The sequence below is a fragment of the Eptatretus burgeri genome, chromosome 10, assembly GCF_056783735.1.
Source record: "Eptatretus burgeri isolate ZD-2024b chromosome 10, Ebu_testis_v1, whole genome shotgun sequence".
In the NCBI taxonomy this organism is placed as follows: Eukaryota; Metazoa; Chordata; class Myxini; order Myxiniformes; family Myxinidae; genus Eptatretus; species Eptatretus burgeri.
The window spans coordinates 83,948,418-83,967,464 of NC_140970.1; the positions used below are offsets into that span (position 1 = coordinate 83,948,418).

General features: G+C 40.9%; 1 protein-coding gene across 4 annotated transcripts in view; it reads left to right on the plus strand.

Annotated features, from left to right (window-relative positions):
- Positions 1-19,047, plus strand: part of LOC147018993 (chemokine-like protein TAFA-1) — a 703,168-nt gene that overhangs the window by 669,791 nt on the left and 14,330 nt on the right. For 3 of the 4 annotated variants that reach the window (XM_085899139.1, XM_085899141.1, XM_085899138.1), the window contains exon 3: positions 14,961-15,085. In XM_085899139.1, the coding sequence (XP_085755265.1) occupies positions 14,961-15,085 (125 nt within the window). Of the gene's footprint in view, positions 1-14,960; positions 15,092-19,047 lie in introns of those variants that run through there. The other variant, XM_085899140.1, reaches the window with a different exon arrangement.

The window sequence follows — 19,047 nt, forward strand, 5'->3', positions numbered from 1 at the left end:
TCGTTTTCACTTTCCTCACTCATATTGTAAAATGCCTGTTCATCAGAGCTACGAATCGCTGGGTACATTTCAGTGCTTATAAACATCCGGAGATGTCAGCGTTCGTGGCTTGACATTCCGGGTGTCTCCGGAAGGTGTACGTTTAATGTGTTTCGCTAATCCCGTGCCAAACTAGCCGTTTCTTAACAACCGTTTCATTGGAGTGTTTGCTTGCGTGCTGAAGCCACTTGGTGAGCGCTCTCCAAATTGCTTGGTTGTTCGTTCCGGTGAAAGTATTCGTGCTTTCAAGGGAACATCGATTAGACAGATGTACGTTTCCACCTGTGTTGGGCCCCAAGATGCCATGAGATGGGTGCCTCGGGAGATGTCTCATCCGCTGAAAATGTGCAATTTAATTTTTACAGGATATTGCTTTGTTTAACCTTTTGTGTGATCTTCTAATATAATCCACCCCTCACTTCGATATGGATACATATATTAAAAATATCACCGCTAAGCAGGCGTAACCCCTCAGCCCCTTGACGCAAACCAATTTCAAGATGGAGGCCATATTGAAAATCGCAGCATGCCCATTTTCGAAAGGAACTTTCCTCTACTCAACCCCAACACACCCAGAAAAAATGGATTTAATCGGACAAGGCGTTCTCCTCAAAATTGACGGAAACCAATTTCAAGATGGCTGCCGTGGCGGCCACAGTGAAAATCGCAGCGCGCCCATTTTCGAAAGGAACCTTCCTCTACTCAACCCCATTATACCTCGCCAGAATAAAATCAATGTGTGAAGCCGTTCTCAAGTTATTGTCCGGAAACCAAATTCAAGATGGCTGCTCTAGCCGCCATATTGGACATCGGATTGCGCTGAATATCGAAAGGAACCTTCCTCTTACCACCCCCATTATACCCCCATGAAAATTTATATTATATATATAGGAACCAAGGACAAAAATATTATACGTATGCAAAATTGATTGTTCTGATCAAAAAATACAATTTCACCCCACATTGTTCCAGTTTCTTTGACTGGGAAAGCACTTGACTTTTCAAAACCATTCATTGATCCAACATGGCAAGACATGGGCTGCCTCCATAAAATTGCTGTGAAATTGAATAAGTGACTCGTTGCACCAAGAGTAATGATGAGGAAATTCAAATGGACATGAAATTAAAATTTATAAAAATTAAATAACAAAGGAGTCATTTTTACCTCTGCCACCGAAGGTGAAGGGGGTTTTCTTTTCACCCTTATCTGTCTGTTTGTTTGTTACTTGCAAAATCGAAGATTTTTTCAAGTATATTGGTCAGTCGTTTTTGTTATTTCTGTCTGTGTCTGTGTCTGTGTCTGTGTGTCTGTCTGTTTGTCACCTTCAGACCACAATTTTAAACTGATCTTCACGAAACTTCACCACATGGTAGAGTTTGCCATAAATAAGAAGCCTATTGCTGTTGAGGTCAAAAGGTCAACATAGGCAAAGAGATGAACAATGTCGGTGGTATTTCTAAAATCCTCAATTTTCATCCGATTGACTTGAAATTTTAAGAGAAGTTGTATATTTGGTCACTGAATTTAAACAACCTATTATTTTGTGGGCAACATACACCAAAAGGTCAACATAGTCCCAAGGTCAACAACTAAGGTGGTGTTTCTAAAATCCTCAATTTTCATCCGATTGACTTGAAATTTTAAGAGGAGTTGTATATTTGGTCACTGAATTTAAACAACCTATTATTTTGTGGGCAACATACACCAAAAGGTCAACATAGTCCCAAGGTCAACAACTAAGGTGGTGTTTCTAAAATCCTCAATTTTCATCCAATTGACTTGAAATTTGAAGAGGATTTATATTTCAAGTCACCGAATTCAATGAGCCAAATATTTTGAGGTCCACATCGATAAAACGGTCAACATAGGCCCAAGGTCAACAACTTAGGTGAGATTTCTAAAATCCACAATTTTCATCCGATTGACTTGAAATTTGAAGAGGATTTATATTTAAGGTCATTGAATTCAACTAGCCAATTATTTTTAAGGTCAACATGGACAAACAGGTCAACAAAGATGAAAGCTCAACGACTAAGATGGTAGTAAAACCCCGATTTTACACAACTTGATTTAACGTGAATTCGGATATAACGCGATGGGTCATCGGATCTTTTTTTTTTTTGCTCTTTCCAGAACTGAAAAGTTTTTTGATGAGTTAATTTCGTGTTTTCTTTTCTTCTTCTTTTTTCATCAAAATGGAACAAACTGCTCGAAAAAGAAAATCTTTTTCGGTGAAAGATATGCTTCACACACTTGACGCGATCAAGACTAAAAGTCAAACTCAAGTTGCATGAGACCTCGGGATACCGGAATCAACACTTCGTGGCTGGAAATCTCAAGAAGAAAAGTTACGCGCGTCGCTTTGCAAAGTTGAAGAAGAAACAGGACTAATATCCAAACACCTGAAGACAGCCAAATATGTCACCCTCGATTACTCCCTGTACGAGTGGTTCGTTCAAGCTCGCTCAGAAGGCTAGCCTCCGTTGTCTGAAGACCCAGGAGGTGGACCACATAAAAATCCTCCAACTCAGAAGCATTCTAGATTTCGCTTGCAGACAGCGACATGCTATGTTCAAGCAAGGAACACACGATCACTTTTTAAAAAAATAGTTTATTAAGAAGCTTTACTAAAAATTTATTTGTGCTTTTTTTTCCACGTTAACAACAACGATTTATTCACTGAATTCTTTAATTCAAAGGTAATTTACTTGCAAGAAGGTAAACGTCCAAAAAGCGGGTCAAATAGAGCAAAAATAGGGGTGTTTTAGGATGTGAGGTCAACATTGGGTCAGTTTGAATGCTGATTTTCTTGAAAGATCCTGTTATAACGGGGACACACTTATTTCTAAAATCCTCAATTTTCATCCGATTGACTTGAAATCTGAAGAGTATTTGCATATCAGGTCACTGAATTGAGCCACCAATTATTTTGTGGTCAAATTTGTTTTATGGATTTTGCAAGTATCGTACTCTGCATGACATCTTCTTGTTATTCTGTCTGTTTGTCAATCGCCTACAGGTCACAATTCTAAACCGATCGTCATGAAACTTTAGCAAGTAGTAGAGGTAGTCTCAACTGAGAAGCCTATTGATTTTGAGGTGAAAGGTCATCTTGAGGTCAAATCTCTGAAATCATTTTTCATCCGATTGACTTGAAAGTTGAACAGGATTTGCATATTGCGTCACCAAATTGGGAAACCATCGATTTGAGGTCAAAAGGTCAAATGCCAAACTTCTAAAATCTCAATTTTTATCTGAATATTTTTCAATTTCCATCCAAATGTTTTTAAAATTAAACAGCAATTGCAAAGTCCATCAATGAATTAGGAAAGCAACTATTTTTGAGTTCAAAAAGTCTCATGTCAACTCAAGATCAAACTTCTAAAATCAATTTCAATCTGAAAAATAATCAATTTTCATCCGATTGACCTGAGATTTCATTAGGATTGTCAATTTTAATCTTAATAAAATGGACGATTTGATGTATCCATGACAACCTTTGGTGAAGGGGTGGATTTTGCAAGTATCATGCTCTGCATGACGTCTTTTTCTTGGATATTTGTTTGTGAACAAAATATCTCAAAAAGTTGAAGATGGATTCGGACAAAACTTAGTGGGAAGGTTGGGTATGTAACAAGGAAGAATTTATTCCATTTTGGTGAAGATCCGAATCCGGATCTGAATCGTTGAATTTTTTTAAGTCATTCTTCACCATTGAGTGATCAGGTGAAAACAATATATAGCAGGATATCTCAAAAAGTTTTGGACACATTCAGACGAAACTTGGTGGATGAGTTAGTTCGTTGACAAGAACAAGCCGATCAAATTTTAGTTCAGGTCCTAATCCAGATCCGGCCTATCAGTGGGATACAAAATAATCTAATCAGCCTGGCAGAGGTATGCGCTCTACCTCGTGGCCTTCTAGTTTATTTTTATTTGAGTCTAGTTTCTGAAATATTTTTTGGACATGTAAAAATATATTATAATCGTTTTAGTTTGATATATTTCATGAGCTTTTTATATTTCTTATATTTCTTCCTGTTCATCAATGAATTTATCACATGCCATGCCAAGCAAAATTTAAACAATCATTAACCATGTAATGGTAGTTCCCTATCTTATAATCCACCCAAGATAAATACTCATTCTCCATCATGGAAAAGAAGCAATTTTTTTCCTCATGGAAGAGCTGAGTGATGTAGGGGTGACATTGACACAGTGGTGGAGTGTAGAGAGTTGGCATACAAGGGAGAATGGAGAAATGGCGAAGCAACGAGCACTGGCAGGCATATTTTATTTTGTTAGGTATTTAAACTTGTATTCAATGTCAATACATCAATGTATGAAATAGACAGTTTATGCTATATAGTTTACACATCACCCTCACCAATGTGTCTCAATTGTCACTTCACCCTGTAATAAATTGTCATGATCTTTCTGAGCAACATCATTTGTCTCTTCTGGGTTTGATTCCCGACGAAACTATAAGCTGTCAAGCTGGAGCGATGGTAGCATGGCATGACTAGAGTGCACCATCCTTCGGATGAGATGTAAAGCTGAATGTCCCATCTGCTAATATTTACTTGTTGATGTAACGTTAAATATATCATGGTGCCTTTTGTAAAGAGTAGGCTATTGTGTGCCCCATTCTGGCCGAGTTCTAAATTCCTGCTCTGATATACGATGGCACTGCATCAGCGGCAGAACCATTAATCATTGATGATGGAACAAGCAGACCGAATCCGTAATTGAATCCAGGTCAAATATGCATTCAGCAGATATATCCAGGCCTCCTTTCCAATTCCATTCTCCTTATGACCTTTCTCCCCCCTCCCCTCTCAAATCCCACACCAGTACCCCAACACCTCTTTCAATATAGTATAACAATTATCACTCCTTATGTGATCCATTTTTATGACATTCTCATCTTGCGTTGGCAGCTTTCATTCTTCGTTCTGGAGGTTATGTTTCATCTCATAGTGTTAATTCAACCCCCACCACAAAACGCAACATCAGCATTTTATGTCCAGTAGTAGTTGTGCAGAAATTTCCTATCTTTATATTTAAAAACAGGCTACATTTTTACCTCCACCACAGGAGTGAAGGAGGTTACGTTTTCACCCCTTTCTGTCTGTTTCTTTGTTTGTTGGTTTGTCTGTGTGCAGGATATCTCAAAAAGTTGTGCACGTATCTGGATGAAATTTTGTGGGCAGGTTTGGTGTGTGACGAGGACGAACTGATTATATTTTGGTGAAGAGCGGGATCCAGATCCGGCTACTAGAATTTATAAAGTGATTCTTCACCATTGAGAGATAGAGCTAAACTAATATATATATATATATATATATATATATATATATATATATATATATATATATATATATATATATATATATATATATATATATATATATATATATATATATATATATAGCACAATATTTCAAAAAGTGGGAGAGGGATTCGGATGAAACTTGGTGGTAAGGTTGGGTGTGTGGTAAGGACAAATTGATTCGATTGTGGTGAAGATTCGAATCCAGATCTGGATATGAGAATTATTAAATTTATAACATTCTTCACCATGAAGAGAAAGGTCTGAACTAATATATAGCACAATATCTCAAAAGGTTTTGGACGGATTCGGACGAAACTTGGTGGACAGGTTTGGTGTGTGGCAAGGATAAATTGATTCGATTTTGGTGAAGATTCGAATCCAGATCTGCATATGAGAATAAATTTAAATTTTTTAAGTGATTCTTCATAGTTGAGAGATAGGGACAAAAAGGATATAGTATTGTATTGTATGATATTTCAAAAATGATTTGGGCCAGATATGTTCTTGTGGATCAAGCATTACGTGGCGGAGGTATGCTCTCTGCCGAGTGCCCTTCTAGTTATATGCATGTTTTCATCGTTAACATTTTGTGTAACTAATGGTACAAGTGGAAGAGATTATTTCTTTTAGTAGATGGAGGTGATTGCATAAAAGTTTTTTTTTCTTTCTTGATATGTATATATCCATGCATTGCTATGCACGTAATAAAATGCAGTAGGCGATGTTATTATTACAACAGTGCATTAAGAACTGTTATTGCACAATTTTCAACTCAAGGTAGAAACAGATTATTCACACATGGATATCAGGTCAAATCTTAGGCCTAACGGGCCTTTGCCGCACGGCTCATTAACATAATGGCTGCTCCCATCGTCCAATAAATTAGCAACTTAGAAATTAAGCCTCACCCTGACCTCAGCCCTAATTTCCAGACCTGCACAAGAACTAATGATAGCTCTCTAATTTTGTCTCGAGGTCTGATGCATAACTCTAACCTTATTACTTTTTCCTTTTCGTTTATTAACCTGTGTTAGTCGTGTCCAATTGTGGCCTCACTGCTCCACCTTCAGTATGTTGCCTTTATACGCCTTATCACATCGCTCTTCCTTGAGTTTAGCTCTTGAAAAACAAATAAATTACTTGCATATACAGGATTCATTCATGTCCTTCCTCATCCGTTAACACTTTCCCTGAATGGAAGTTCAGTTCAATAACTAAGTCACCATTTATTGTAGTTTCAAATGGATTCTATGACAGCAGGGTTTGAAAATGAGTCGACTCTTCCATTTGGCAGAGATATAGCTGTAGGTATATTCCGGCAGCCTCTGAACAGAATTTTGTCGCCATGGTTTAAAAACCATTACACTACAAATAAAATGTGGATCAAATAGGTACACCAAATAAATGGGGGAAATGAGATGTATTGATGCATGTTACGTTGTGATTGCTCAATTTAACTCGGTTTATCTACTCTATGGATGAATTTTCTACCTTCTTCACTGTCGGAGATTTCTACACTTAATTTCCTCTTTTTATACTTTTTCATTCCAGAAATAAAATCAAGCCATTGCATTAATATCCCAATTATGCTAATTATACATTCATATATATTTATATATATATATATATATATATATATATATATATATATATATATATATATATATATATATATATATATATATATATATATATATATATATATACACACACAGTATGTATCTCCAGTTTTTAGGCCTGAATAATTTCCACAATTCAGAAATATTCTCAGAAGAATGTGAGAAAGATAGATCAGACAGCTAGCCAATCACTTGTGCTTTACAACGTAACAAAGAATTGAAGTTGAGGTTTATCCAAAAAGTGGTTCGGACCCCCATTCTGCCCTCCCACCCAATCAACCTTATTTTTCTATATAATGGACAGTCATGGAATTGATCATTGAGGAAGACTTTAAGAAACCTTTTCAGAAAATTGAAAAAAAAAAATTCTGGATGTCCTCAATCTCAAACAAGAGGACAGGGCTGTCTCACTGTACATTATCCATGCATTTGAATCTGTCTGGCACCCTGTCCTGATTGCCAATCTGTCAGATAATGGTGTCACATAATGGATGTCAAAAAATTCACTTAATTATTTACTCAACCAGCTTCTGGGAGAGGCACAGCCTCTGGAGCTCTTGGGCCTCACCATGAGATTGAGGCTGGCCTTCATAGCTGACCACGACCTCAGAATTATCTGGCCTCCAGAGCCGACCGCTATTTCAGAATTTTCCACAGGGCCAAATTCCTCCCTCTGTACACTTTCATCCTTCGTCTGGACTGGTGTATACTGCCAATAAAAAAATCATTGAATTGTCACCTAGCTGAAGTTGAAATTCAACACTCACCTCAAATGGATTCGTCCGGATAAAGCCATGCCATCGTCATTGGGATTTGACTCTCTCTCTCTCTCTCTCTCTCTCTCTCTCTCTCTCTCTCTCTCTCTCTCTCTCTCTCTCTCTCTCTCTCTCTCTCTCTCTCTCTCTCTCTCTCTCTCTCTCTCTCTCTCTCTCTCTCTCTCTCTCTCTCTCTCTCTCTCTTAAATCGCAACTGGTGTGATTCAATATGATGTGGATGCTCGTGAGCAAGCATTTCCCTGCTCACACATTTCGTGGTAGACCTGTGTTGCTGCCTCATCCTTTCTGGGTTCCCTGGCTGGTGTATAGGTAGTGTGCTGGCATGTTATGTGCTTTGTGGGTGAGCAGGTGTGGGTTTTGAGTGAGTGTGTGTGGCACTTTGAGGTGGTGCACCTGCACTGCATCGTGAAGCGGCAGACTGGTGTAGCACAGTAAAGTTTTGTAGCATTGTATGTGTGCCATGTTGGTGTTGTCTGCTTACCTTGCTTACCCAATTTGCTTTGCACCATCATGTTCTTGCCACATCTATTAATGGATTTAATGTGGATGGATGTCAGTTATTTCACTGCTGAGATCACCTCCTTGGCCATTAGCGTACCAAGCCTCAAGCACCAATAACCAATATAAGTTTTTGACACCGAGTACACGGCTTCTGCTTAGGTCACATTTGTGGCCGTCATCAGTGTGCAGTGGATTCTCCCTGTAAGATGAACTGACAGGTCATCCCATGAGAGATTATATGACCATGACCTCATAATTCATACTTCCCCATGAGACTGCCTGTCAGCTCATCTTGGAGGGGGAATTCACTCCTCGGATTATAAATAAATGTTGACTGCTTGGGAGCCTCGGTGGTGCACCTTTCTGTCTATGCTGTCGCTGATGACTTCATTAAGGGTGCAGATACTTCTTTTTTTCGTTTAATCTAATAAAGTGCAGCTGCACTTATTTTGGGCGCCGCGTAAAGTCCATTGACATGTACTTGATGCTGTGCACCGATTCTGTCTGAGGTAGAATCACTACTTCCGCGGATATATGAATGATTGATGTACAGTATATATCCATCCATCCATTGGGACCATTCTCTGTGAAGAGCGTTGGCGCTGCCTAAGCAGTCTCCTTGGCTATTGGGCACAATCCTGGACGGGTCACCACTCCGACACAGGTGTACATATTAACTCTGATAATAACCTGAAAACATGAATTACACTTATAAACAAATAAATATTAGTAATTAGTAATAAACAATGTGAATTTTGTGCATTTAATCTGGTGTTCTGGTGTGAGGGTGATCGTGTGAAGGAGTGAAATGAGGGAAGCAATGAAGGGGAGAAGGAAGGAAGGCAAATGGCAGTTGACATGCTGTGGCGGTGTGGAGTTTGATTGAAGCCTGTGCCAAATGAACAATAGATTCCTGGTGTGAAAATAACTTTATGTTGGCGATTGGGAGAACAATGACTCACACTTTGGACTTACTGGCTCCACAACGGTTTGACATTAGCGACAAATACAATAACGCACAGCAATGGAGGAAATGGCGACAGAGTTTGGAGTATGGCATGGCCGCTGCGAACATTAACGAGAAGTGACAAAAACCTGCTGTCCTTCTGCACATCGCTGACAAAGAGGAACAAACCATTTTTGACACTCTCACTGATGGGGATCACAAAACTTAATGAACACTTTGATCCTTGGCGAAATGTTTCATTTGAACGTGACACATTTTCCTCCGTTGGACAAGCACCTCTCGAGGAGAATGCCAATTATGTTACCCGGCTTCAGCAGCTGGCGAGAATGATCTTTTTTTTAGCATTATGACCATGCTGCATCCGAATGGCTCTGGCTATGGAAGTGTCCAAGACTTACACCTTCTGAAATGATCATCGGGATAGTTATGTCTTTAATCGCAATAGTCGCGCGCTGGAGATGGAAGCCATAACGGTCAAAATCAATAATGTTCCTGTGAAAATGATTCTCGTTTCCAGGGTTTTTGTCAATCTGTTGGACAGAAACACCACAGGCTATGTGAACATGGCCTCCACCGTACTCTATCCAAGTCAGCCACCACCATCTTCACAAATGGTTCAAACACTCTTCGACCTGTTCAGGGTACATTTTACAGCTCCCTTGAGTATAACAACAGTAAAGATGTGGCCAACATAGTGGTGGCTGACAAACGATTCAGGATCTACTCGGGCGCACATCGGCCATCCAACTTGGGGTGCCGTCAGCCCATCTGTTCAAACTGTGCCATTACAAATGGCCAAAAATGGCAATTAATCCATGGAAGGTCATCTATGTTGACATGTGTGATTTCCCACAGGCGAAAACATCCTTGGCATTGTCGATGAATGTTCCCGATGGCCATAAGCAAATATCCTGTCGTTCACCATCATTAGACGCCTAATAACTGTTTTTCCACCAATGACTCACCACATTAAACTGTATCAGACAATGGACCCTAGTTTATCAGTTTTGAGTTCGAGTTTTGTAGCATTCATGGAATCAAACCATAAAATTACACATTATTGGTCTCAAGACAACTCGGAGGTAGAAGGTTTTTTTTTCCACACTCTGGGTAAAGCTCTTCATCCATCACACAGCGATCACAGGAATTGGCATCAGGAACTCTTCACATTTCTGCTAAACTATCGTACAACACCATATGGTGTCAAAGGGGCATCTTCAGCAACACTTATTTTGGTAAGGGAAGTCCGCACCAAAATCCCTCACCTTCCAACTGTAAGAAATCAACAACCCTGTAAATGCCCTGGACCGAGACTGGGTTATCCAACAAAAAAATGCAGATACCAAGTGGCAGGCTTCAACCCATGATAAACATGTAGGTGATGCAGTTCGTCCCCAACAACCAAAACCTAATAAGCTGAGTACCGCCTCTGATGAACGCCCTTATACAGTAGTAGCAGTAAAGAGGACAAGTGTTTTTCTTCAATGAGGTGGACAGAAAATCATTCACAACATATCACAAGTTCGAAGATTTATCAGAAAAGTTCGTTCACAGTTGTGGGGAGAGGAGGAGACAGAGGATGTTGTCCATTTCCCCCAGGCAAAGCCGGTAAGCGACCGGAAGCCGCGAGCCAGACCCGGTGTACCAGACACCCTCTACAGGATTACATGACAGATTTTTGGATTTAATTGTGAATTTAGGAGATGAACACAATGCAGAACTGATGTGTTGATACACCAGGACATTCGTGGGGGATACGTTACGGGGAAAACCCTGCAAATGTTGGAACCACGAATATCGGGGTCCGTGTACTTTGAATGCTTTTGAAACCTATCTTGATTAACTTTACGTGTAATGTGGTTGTCTGAATCTTAATGAACATATATTAATATATGTAGCAATTATATATTTTTATATATGATGTCGGAGAGGGATTTGGTGTTCTGGTACAAGGGAAATTGTGTGAAGGAATGAAGGATTGATATGGGAAGGAATGAAGGGGAAAAGGGAAGAAAGCAAGTGGTGGGATGACATGCTGTGGTGGTGTGGAGTTTGATTAAAGCCTGTGTGAAACGAATAACGGTTTCCCAGTGTGAAATAATGTTTCCCTGGTGTGGAAGAACATTATATTCACCAACGATAGAAATCCATGCTCACAACCTCAGTTAATTAGATGTTATTCAAGTTGCTGTGTGCGCGATCCCACTCCTTTTTATCGCGCCATTGACTTGGACTTTACACCACTCTGGTGTGATTTTAAGTGTAGTTCGCCCCCGCCATTGGCAACTGGGACATACGTCCAATCTCAATTTTATACACATTTCATCATTGACTCATGGACCATAATTCCATATTTATATGTATTTTTCACATAAAAATCGTTACTTTTCTTTAGATCGTGTATCCACGGAAAAGACAAAATAAATAAGAAGCCACGTTTCCAATATGAAAAGGGCAACTTCTTAACACAGAGGAGCAAAAAGAAATACAATGAAGAACAAATTCAGACAATAAGGCAAGAAGAAGTGCAAGTTTGTCTTTGATTGATTTTAATGCATTTCGAGCACAACACAGAGAAACTCAGTCGATATTTGTTGGTCAACAAACTGATGATGAGAGGACATCAAGGCAGATACAAAGTCATCTCAATAATTAGAGGAGGTGGCATTCAGCTGGGCACAGACAGCTTGCTGTCTGGCAGGCCTCCAATTATTAGTTATTTCACCGGAGGGGACTATAAGTTTGCTCTCTGTCTCTCTGTCCGTCCACCTGCCCATCTGTATCCCACCTGTGGTTTTCAGTCTCATTTTTTTCCCCCATACCTTTTAATATATTCATGTTAAACTTGGTACACGGCTTGATTATTATCATTTGCAGAAAAAAGTTCGAGTTTCAGGACATTTCATCAATTTTTCACAGAGTTGGACTTTTTGCACTTGGGAACTTTTTGGACATCCAAAGAGAACCTGCATTGCAAAGCAATTCTCGCTCTTGTTAATACATGTTACATGTTTTAAAGCTTCTCCTGAGCCTAATACCTTGCAGAAAAAAAAAATCATGTTTTGAAACAAACTTGTAAAACTCTCGCAATTTGCCCAACACTCCAAAAACCTTTGTTATCCCTAAGAAAGACATTGTTAAGCTATCATTTGCACAGCACATCGTTCTCATGTTTTTCTTTAGTTGAGTAACTAAACTCTTCCATTGCTACCATTGATTTTTTTTCCTTGTAATTTCCTTAAAGCCCTCCCTCCCCCACCCCAAACCCCTCTCATTGCTTTCCCACTAATACATCCAACAGCTTTGTTCTGTCTACTTTTTCCCACATTGCCTCTGTCTGTATGATAACTTTCTATCCTCTGCCATTCTGTTCTTACTTGAATCGAGAATTTTCATCTCAAAACGACCAAATAAATAGGTAAATAAATAAATACTACTTTTGTGACATGCGAGGTCCATCGTGGCACATTTTATGACATCCTTCACGGTAAGGTCGCTCACTGAATGATAGTTTCATTTTCATTGCAGGTCACTAAGCAATGATTGTTAGCACCATATATCCCATCGTATAGCAAGATAACCTCATGGTTAAAACTGTTCGGTGCCATTTTACACATGGCAACTGAAGGTCATGCCCTCCCATTGCTCCCCTGGCAGCCCTCCGCGTGGTCCTGTCGGACCAACAATGGAGCAGGGTGCTCTTCGCTGAGAATAAAGAGTGTAACTGGTGCAACGATGCTTTAGAGCTTTATTTCGTACAGGGTGCGCATCAGATACAGAAACAACATTTTTTTCGACTTCACAGAGCATTGTGAGAGAAAAGCATTGCGCTGAAATGAAATGACCTCGACGTTTCTCAGTTTACGGAAGAAGTTGGTGCTGCAATGAATTCGCAATCCTGAAGGACATTTTAAGAGTCAAGTCTTTACAGAAAAAGCCACAAAATCTCATGGAATTAGGGTTGGAGGGGATTTTTTGTGGAACTGTGCAACTCCATCAACAAGGATGTGTGCTGCAGAGTCGTGAACGATTTCACCTTTTTGTTGGAGGAAGTGTGAAGGCAAATTGTTAGGCAAATTGAACATGTTATTTACCAAAAAATCGGATCTCCAAAATGCACTGTTCATATCTGATGAACACATTTGTTGCTTACTACTCTCTAAAACTTTTAATTCACAATAGCAAAGCAACGCATCGCCACCCCCGCGTTCGTGCGGCCACCACTCACTGAAGTCTGAAAAAGGCTGAGTTTTTGTTCAAGGAAAGGCAATAATTATGGCACACGAGGTAAGTATACATCTCATGAGCAACGCAAAGTCTTTAGAAAGCTCTCAGCACAACATTCAGTTTGTTTTCTTATTGTACTCATACATACCCCTGAAGAATGCTTTGCTGTGCAGCATTCACATCATGGATGGGCAGGTGCCAAAAGTGAACAGCCCTCCTTGGAGACTGTGTCGATAAGTGAAGCATGTGTCATTTTTGTAGGTCTTACGTGCTTGTTGAAATAATTTAGGAGACCTTCATATTTTGAACATACCTCACAGCAGCGAGCTTTGGCTCAACCGAGGCGCGTGTTGTGGTGCATCCTAACAATCACTCAATCAGTTTCTTAGATTGTGCCTTTTCATTTCGAAGCAAAGTCTCTAAAGGTTTTACAAAGAAGGAAGGGAGTGATCCACAGTTGAAGACCATATCTCATTCAAATGACTTTTTTTTTTGAATGTACTGTATATATGGCTTGTACTGCATGTAATTCATTGAGTATAAACTCGTGTATTTGCCCAGCTACTAATTTACAACCATAAGCAGCTCACACACATCCAAGTTTAAAATACCCATGAGCACACAACATCAGTGGTCGTGACCGGCTGCGTTTTCAAAAGAAGACATATTTGGTTCGATGCACGATGGTGACGACTGCATGCACTTTCTGCCAATTCTGCTCTCAGGGTCACTTTAGAACATCAAATCCAATATACATTTGAAGACGCACTCTCTCGTTGAAATAAGAATAATTTACATTTCATAAATGATGTAACTTGCAGACATTGCCCATGAGCTTCATAATGCATTACATACATTTGTCTATTAACATTAACTCAAAAATAGTAACAGCACACACATGAATGACCAAATGTATAAAGTCCATGGAGGGTTTACTCGTTGTTGAAACTATCTTGATGGACTACTACTACTACTTCCTCTTTGTCGGCCCCAATTATTCTCATCTATTTGCGGGTTGGCGGGGAATGCTTTTGGCTTAGGTCTTTCATGAACCGATTGGACAGGCCTGAAGCACGACAGAGGGTAGCAGGACTATTGGATTTGTTCAAGGAGCCGCTGATAACTCACCTATTCTTCACAAGGACACTTTGGGATCTTTAACATATACCGACTATTGTTGGCAGATCTTACACCCAGTTTTAACATAATTCCAAAGGATGGCACACATTGATGTCTCGCCCTGCATGTGAAGTCCACCATGGTGTCGGCTTGTAGCCAGGTCGAGATTCAAACTCAGGCGAGACAGCTCAAAGACTCATGTGCACATCTCTAGGCTCTCCTGCCAGCCCGTCTGAACTCCCTTGACAGAGTGCTCAATAACTTACTAACAACGCCCTTAAATTTGAAATAATTAATATTTTATCTTTTATGCTTCCTTCCATAATTCTCATCATCATTTGATCTTTACAGTCTCTATCTTGCGTGCTGTGTGCAGCTTCCATTGTGGTTGGGAAGTGGTGGTGTGAAATGGAACCTTGTCTTGCTGGTGAGGAGTGCAAAACACTGCCAGATAACACTGGGTGGATGTGCATTTCTGAAAACAAGGTCAAGACCACAAGGGTATGAAACGGACAACGCGTACCATTAACTCAAGCTTATTTGTTGGAAAAGTTACTTGCCATTCAGTGTCTACTAATATCTGACATGCGTCCGAGTTATTCAAGTTCCACGGGCTTATAAAAACATACTTTCCTGTAAGACCATGTCATCTCACACCACAAATATCCTCATCCGACTATTTATACGATAAGAGAGCCATCTGTCTGTGCCTGTGTCCATGTATCCCTATTTTTCTTAGAGATGGCTGAACAGATCTTCATCAAACTTTCAGAGGTTCGTCAGTGAGTTCCAGGGAGTGTTTTAAGCAGAAAAGTCTTTTTGATTAATGAGAGTTATATTGAAGTACACATACGTATACACAAATACAAAACAATTGCCAAACATTTAAATACATGTAAACCTCTTCCGGAAGTGGTCAAAGTTGCTGGTACTACTACTACTTATTCTTCTTCTTCTTCTTCTTCTTCTTCACCATATGTATAGATTGGGGTCAAACTTAACCCAGAAACATCAATGACACATTCACCAGCAGACATTCGACAAATAACATATGATTCCACTTCCAAGGTAACACTTTTACAATGCCTCTTCGTCAATAATATACAGCTCTATTTTTCATTGCATGGCCCGTAAGCCACTGCCGGCCCCTGGTGGCCGAAAGTGTGTCCCTTGACGTGCTGCAATAACACACAAATGTGAAAACACCCCATCATAATCTGCCATAAATGCTATGAAATTGATTCAATTGTTTAAAATGAGTGTTACAACAGGAAGGATAAAAGTAACATCATTACATCAGTAGATGGCTGTGTACAAACAATTATGCTTCCAGCCAAGTTACAGAGAAGAAGAGTACGTATGGGGCGTGGCCTAATTGCAGCCATAATGGAGTCCTGCAGGCAAAGTGGTCACCCTTCTAAAAAGTAGTGAAGATCACTGATTTACCAGTTGTTTACAAAGACCTGTTACCCCGTCTGCAGAACCTGATAAATGAATATAATGGACACGTAAGTGGTATAAATGTAAACTATGAATACACGAGACTTTTACTGTCATTAAAACCAAAATATTAACATTGACATGAACATATATATGTATATTGTACCAGGGTAGAGGAAGATTGAAGGAGGAGGGGGGGTGGGTTAACAGGACTTTGTGACCAGCCTGTAGGATACAGTACATTTCTCAATGTGTGATGTTGATTTTACGATCTCTTGGTTTTGGGTGTCATGGGCACTTGACAGTTGCAATTCCATGAGGTTTCCACAAATCTCACGGGTTTGTGAGTTGGCGAAACGAGCGTGACAGGTCATTTTTTAATTTCTCTATAGTACCTAAGCCTTTGTAGCTACATGAAAGGTAACATTAAATGGCCTCCGACCTCATTCCTTAGTGCAGGGGTTCCCAAACCCAGGGTCGTGACCCAAACTTGAACCCCCCCCCTCAAAATCTCAGTTTTGAGGGGGGGTTTCATGTCAAAAGCATTTTCTCTGACAATTTTTAACATAGGTACACGAGGTAGCAGTATCCTTTGGGTTGCGAAGCACACACACAGTATCCAAATCTTCTTCCTCTTTCGGCTTGCTCCCGTTAGGGGTCGCCACAGCGGACCAACTGTCTCCATTTCTCTCTATCCTCCACATCTTCCATTGACACTCCAACCACCCGCATGTCCGCCCTCACCGCATCCATGAACCTCTTCTTTGGCCTTCCTCTTCTCCTCCTGCCTGGCGGCTCCATCTTCAACATCCTTCTCCCGATATACTCCGTTTCCCTCCTGTGCACATGTCCAAACCATCTCAATCTCGCCTCTCTCACTTTGTTTCCAAACCGTCCTACCTGCGCTGTCCCTCTAATACACTCATTTCTTATCCTATCCATCCTCGTCACTCCCAACGAGAATCGCAGCATCTTTAACTCTGCCACCTCCAGCTCTGCTTCCTGTCTTTTTGTTAGCGCCACCGCCTCCAAACCATACAACATAGCTGGTCTCACTACCGTCTTGTATACTTTCCCCTTCACTCTTGCAGCTACCCTTCTGTCACAAATCACTCCTGCAACTCTTCTCCACCCACTCCATCCTGCCTGCACTCTCTTTTTCACTTCTCTCCCACACTCTCCGTTACTTTGGACAGTTGATCCCAAGTATTTAAACCAATCCACCTTCCCCACCTCAACTCCTTGCAACTGCACCATACCACCACCCTCCCTCTCATTTACGCACATGTACTCCGTCTTACTCCGACTGACTAACATTCCCCTTCTCTCCAGTGCGTACCTCCACCTCTCAAGGCTCGATTCAGCCTGCTCCCTACTCTCCCTACAGATCATGATGTCATCCGCGAACATCATGGTCCATGGAGACTCCAGTCTGATCTCGTCCGTCAACCTGTCCATCACCATTGCAAACAGGAAAGGGCTCAGAGTCGATCCTTGGTGCAATCCCACTTTAACCTTAAACTGGTCCGTCATTCCTACCGCACACCTCACCACTGTCATACTGTCCTCATACATATCCTGCACGATCCTCACATACTTCTCCAACACTCCCGACTTCCTCATACAATACCACAACTCCTCTCTTGGCACCCTATCATAAGCTTTCTCTAAATCCACAAACACACAATGTAACTCTTTCTGGCCTTCCCTATACTTCTCCATCAACATTCTCAAAGCAAACATCGCATCAGTGGTGCTCTTTCCTGGCATAAACCCATATTGCTGCTCACAGATCATCACCTCTCCTCTCAACCGAGCTTCCACTACTCTTTCCCACAACTTCATGGTGTGGCTTAACAACTTTATCCCTCTGTAATTTCCACAGCTCTGCACATCACCCTTATTCTTGAAAATTGGAACCAGCACACTTAATCTCCACTCCTCCGGCATCCTCTCACTTTCCAAGACTTTATTAAACAATCTGGTTAACAACCCCACTGCCATCTCTCCTAAGCACTTCCATGCCTCCACTGGTATACCATCTGGGCCAACCGCCTTTCCACTTTTCATCTTCTTCATAGCAGTCCTCACTTCATCCTTACTGATCCACCCCACTTCCAGATTCACTATCTCCACCTCTTCCAACCTTCTCTCTCTCTCATTTTCTTCATTCATCAGCTCCTCAAAGTACTCCATCCACCTTCTCAACACACTCTCCTCGCTCGTCAGCACATTCCCATTTACGTCCTTTATCACCCTAACCTGCAGCACATCCTTCCCAGCTCGGTCCCTCTGTCTTGCCAATCGGTATAAATCATTTTCCCCTTCTTTTGTATCCAACTTCTCATACAGCTCGTCATATGCCTTTTCCTTGGCCTTAGCCACCTCTCTTTTTGCTTTTCGACGCCACTCCTTGTACTCCTGCCGACTTTCTTCATCTCTCTGACTATCCCACTTCTTTTTCGCCAACCCCTTCTTCCTTATACTTTCCTGTACTTCCTCATTCCACCACCAAGTCTCCTTATCTTCCTTCCTCTGTCCAGATGTCACACCAAGTACCTTCCTAGCTATCTCCCTCACAACTTCTGCTGTCGTTGCCCAATCATCCCACCCATCTTTACCACCATCCAACGCCTGTCTCAGCCCCTCCCTAAATTTCATGCAACAGTCTTCCTCCTTCAGCTTCCACCATCTGGTCCTTGGTTCAGCCCTCACTCTCTTCCTCAACCTCACCTCTAAAGTCATCCTACAGACCACCAATCGATGCTGTCGAGCTACACTCTCCCCTGCCACAACCTTACAGTCACTAATCTCTTTCAGGTTGCATCTCCTACTTAAGATGTAATCCACCTGTGTGCACTTTCCTCCACTCTTGTATGTCACCCTGTGTTCCTCCTTCTTCTTGAAATACGTGTTTACCACTGCCATTTCCATTCTTTTTGCAAACTCTACCACCATTTGCCCTTCCACATTTCTCTTGTTGAGACCGTACCTCCCCATCACCTCCTCATCCTCTTTATTCC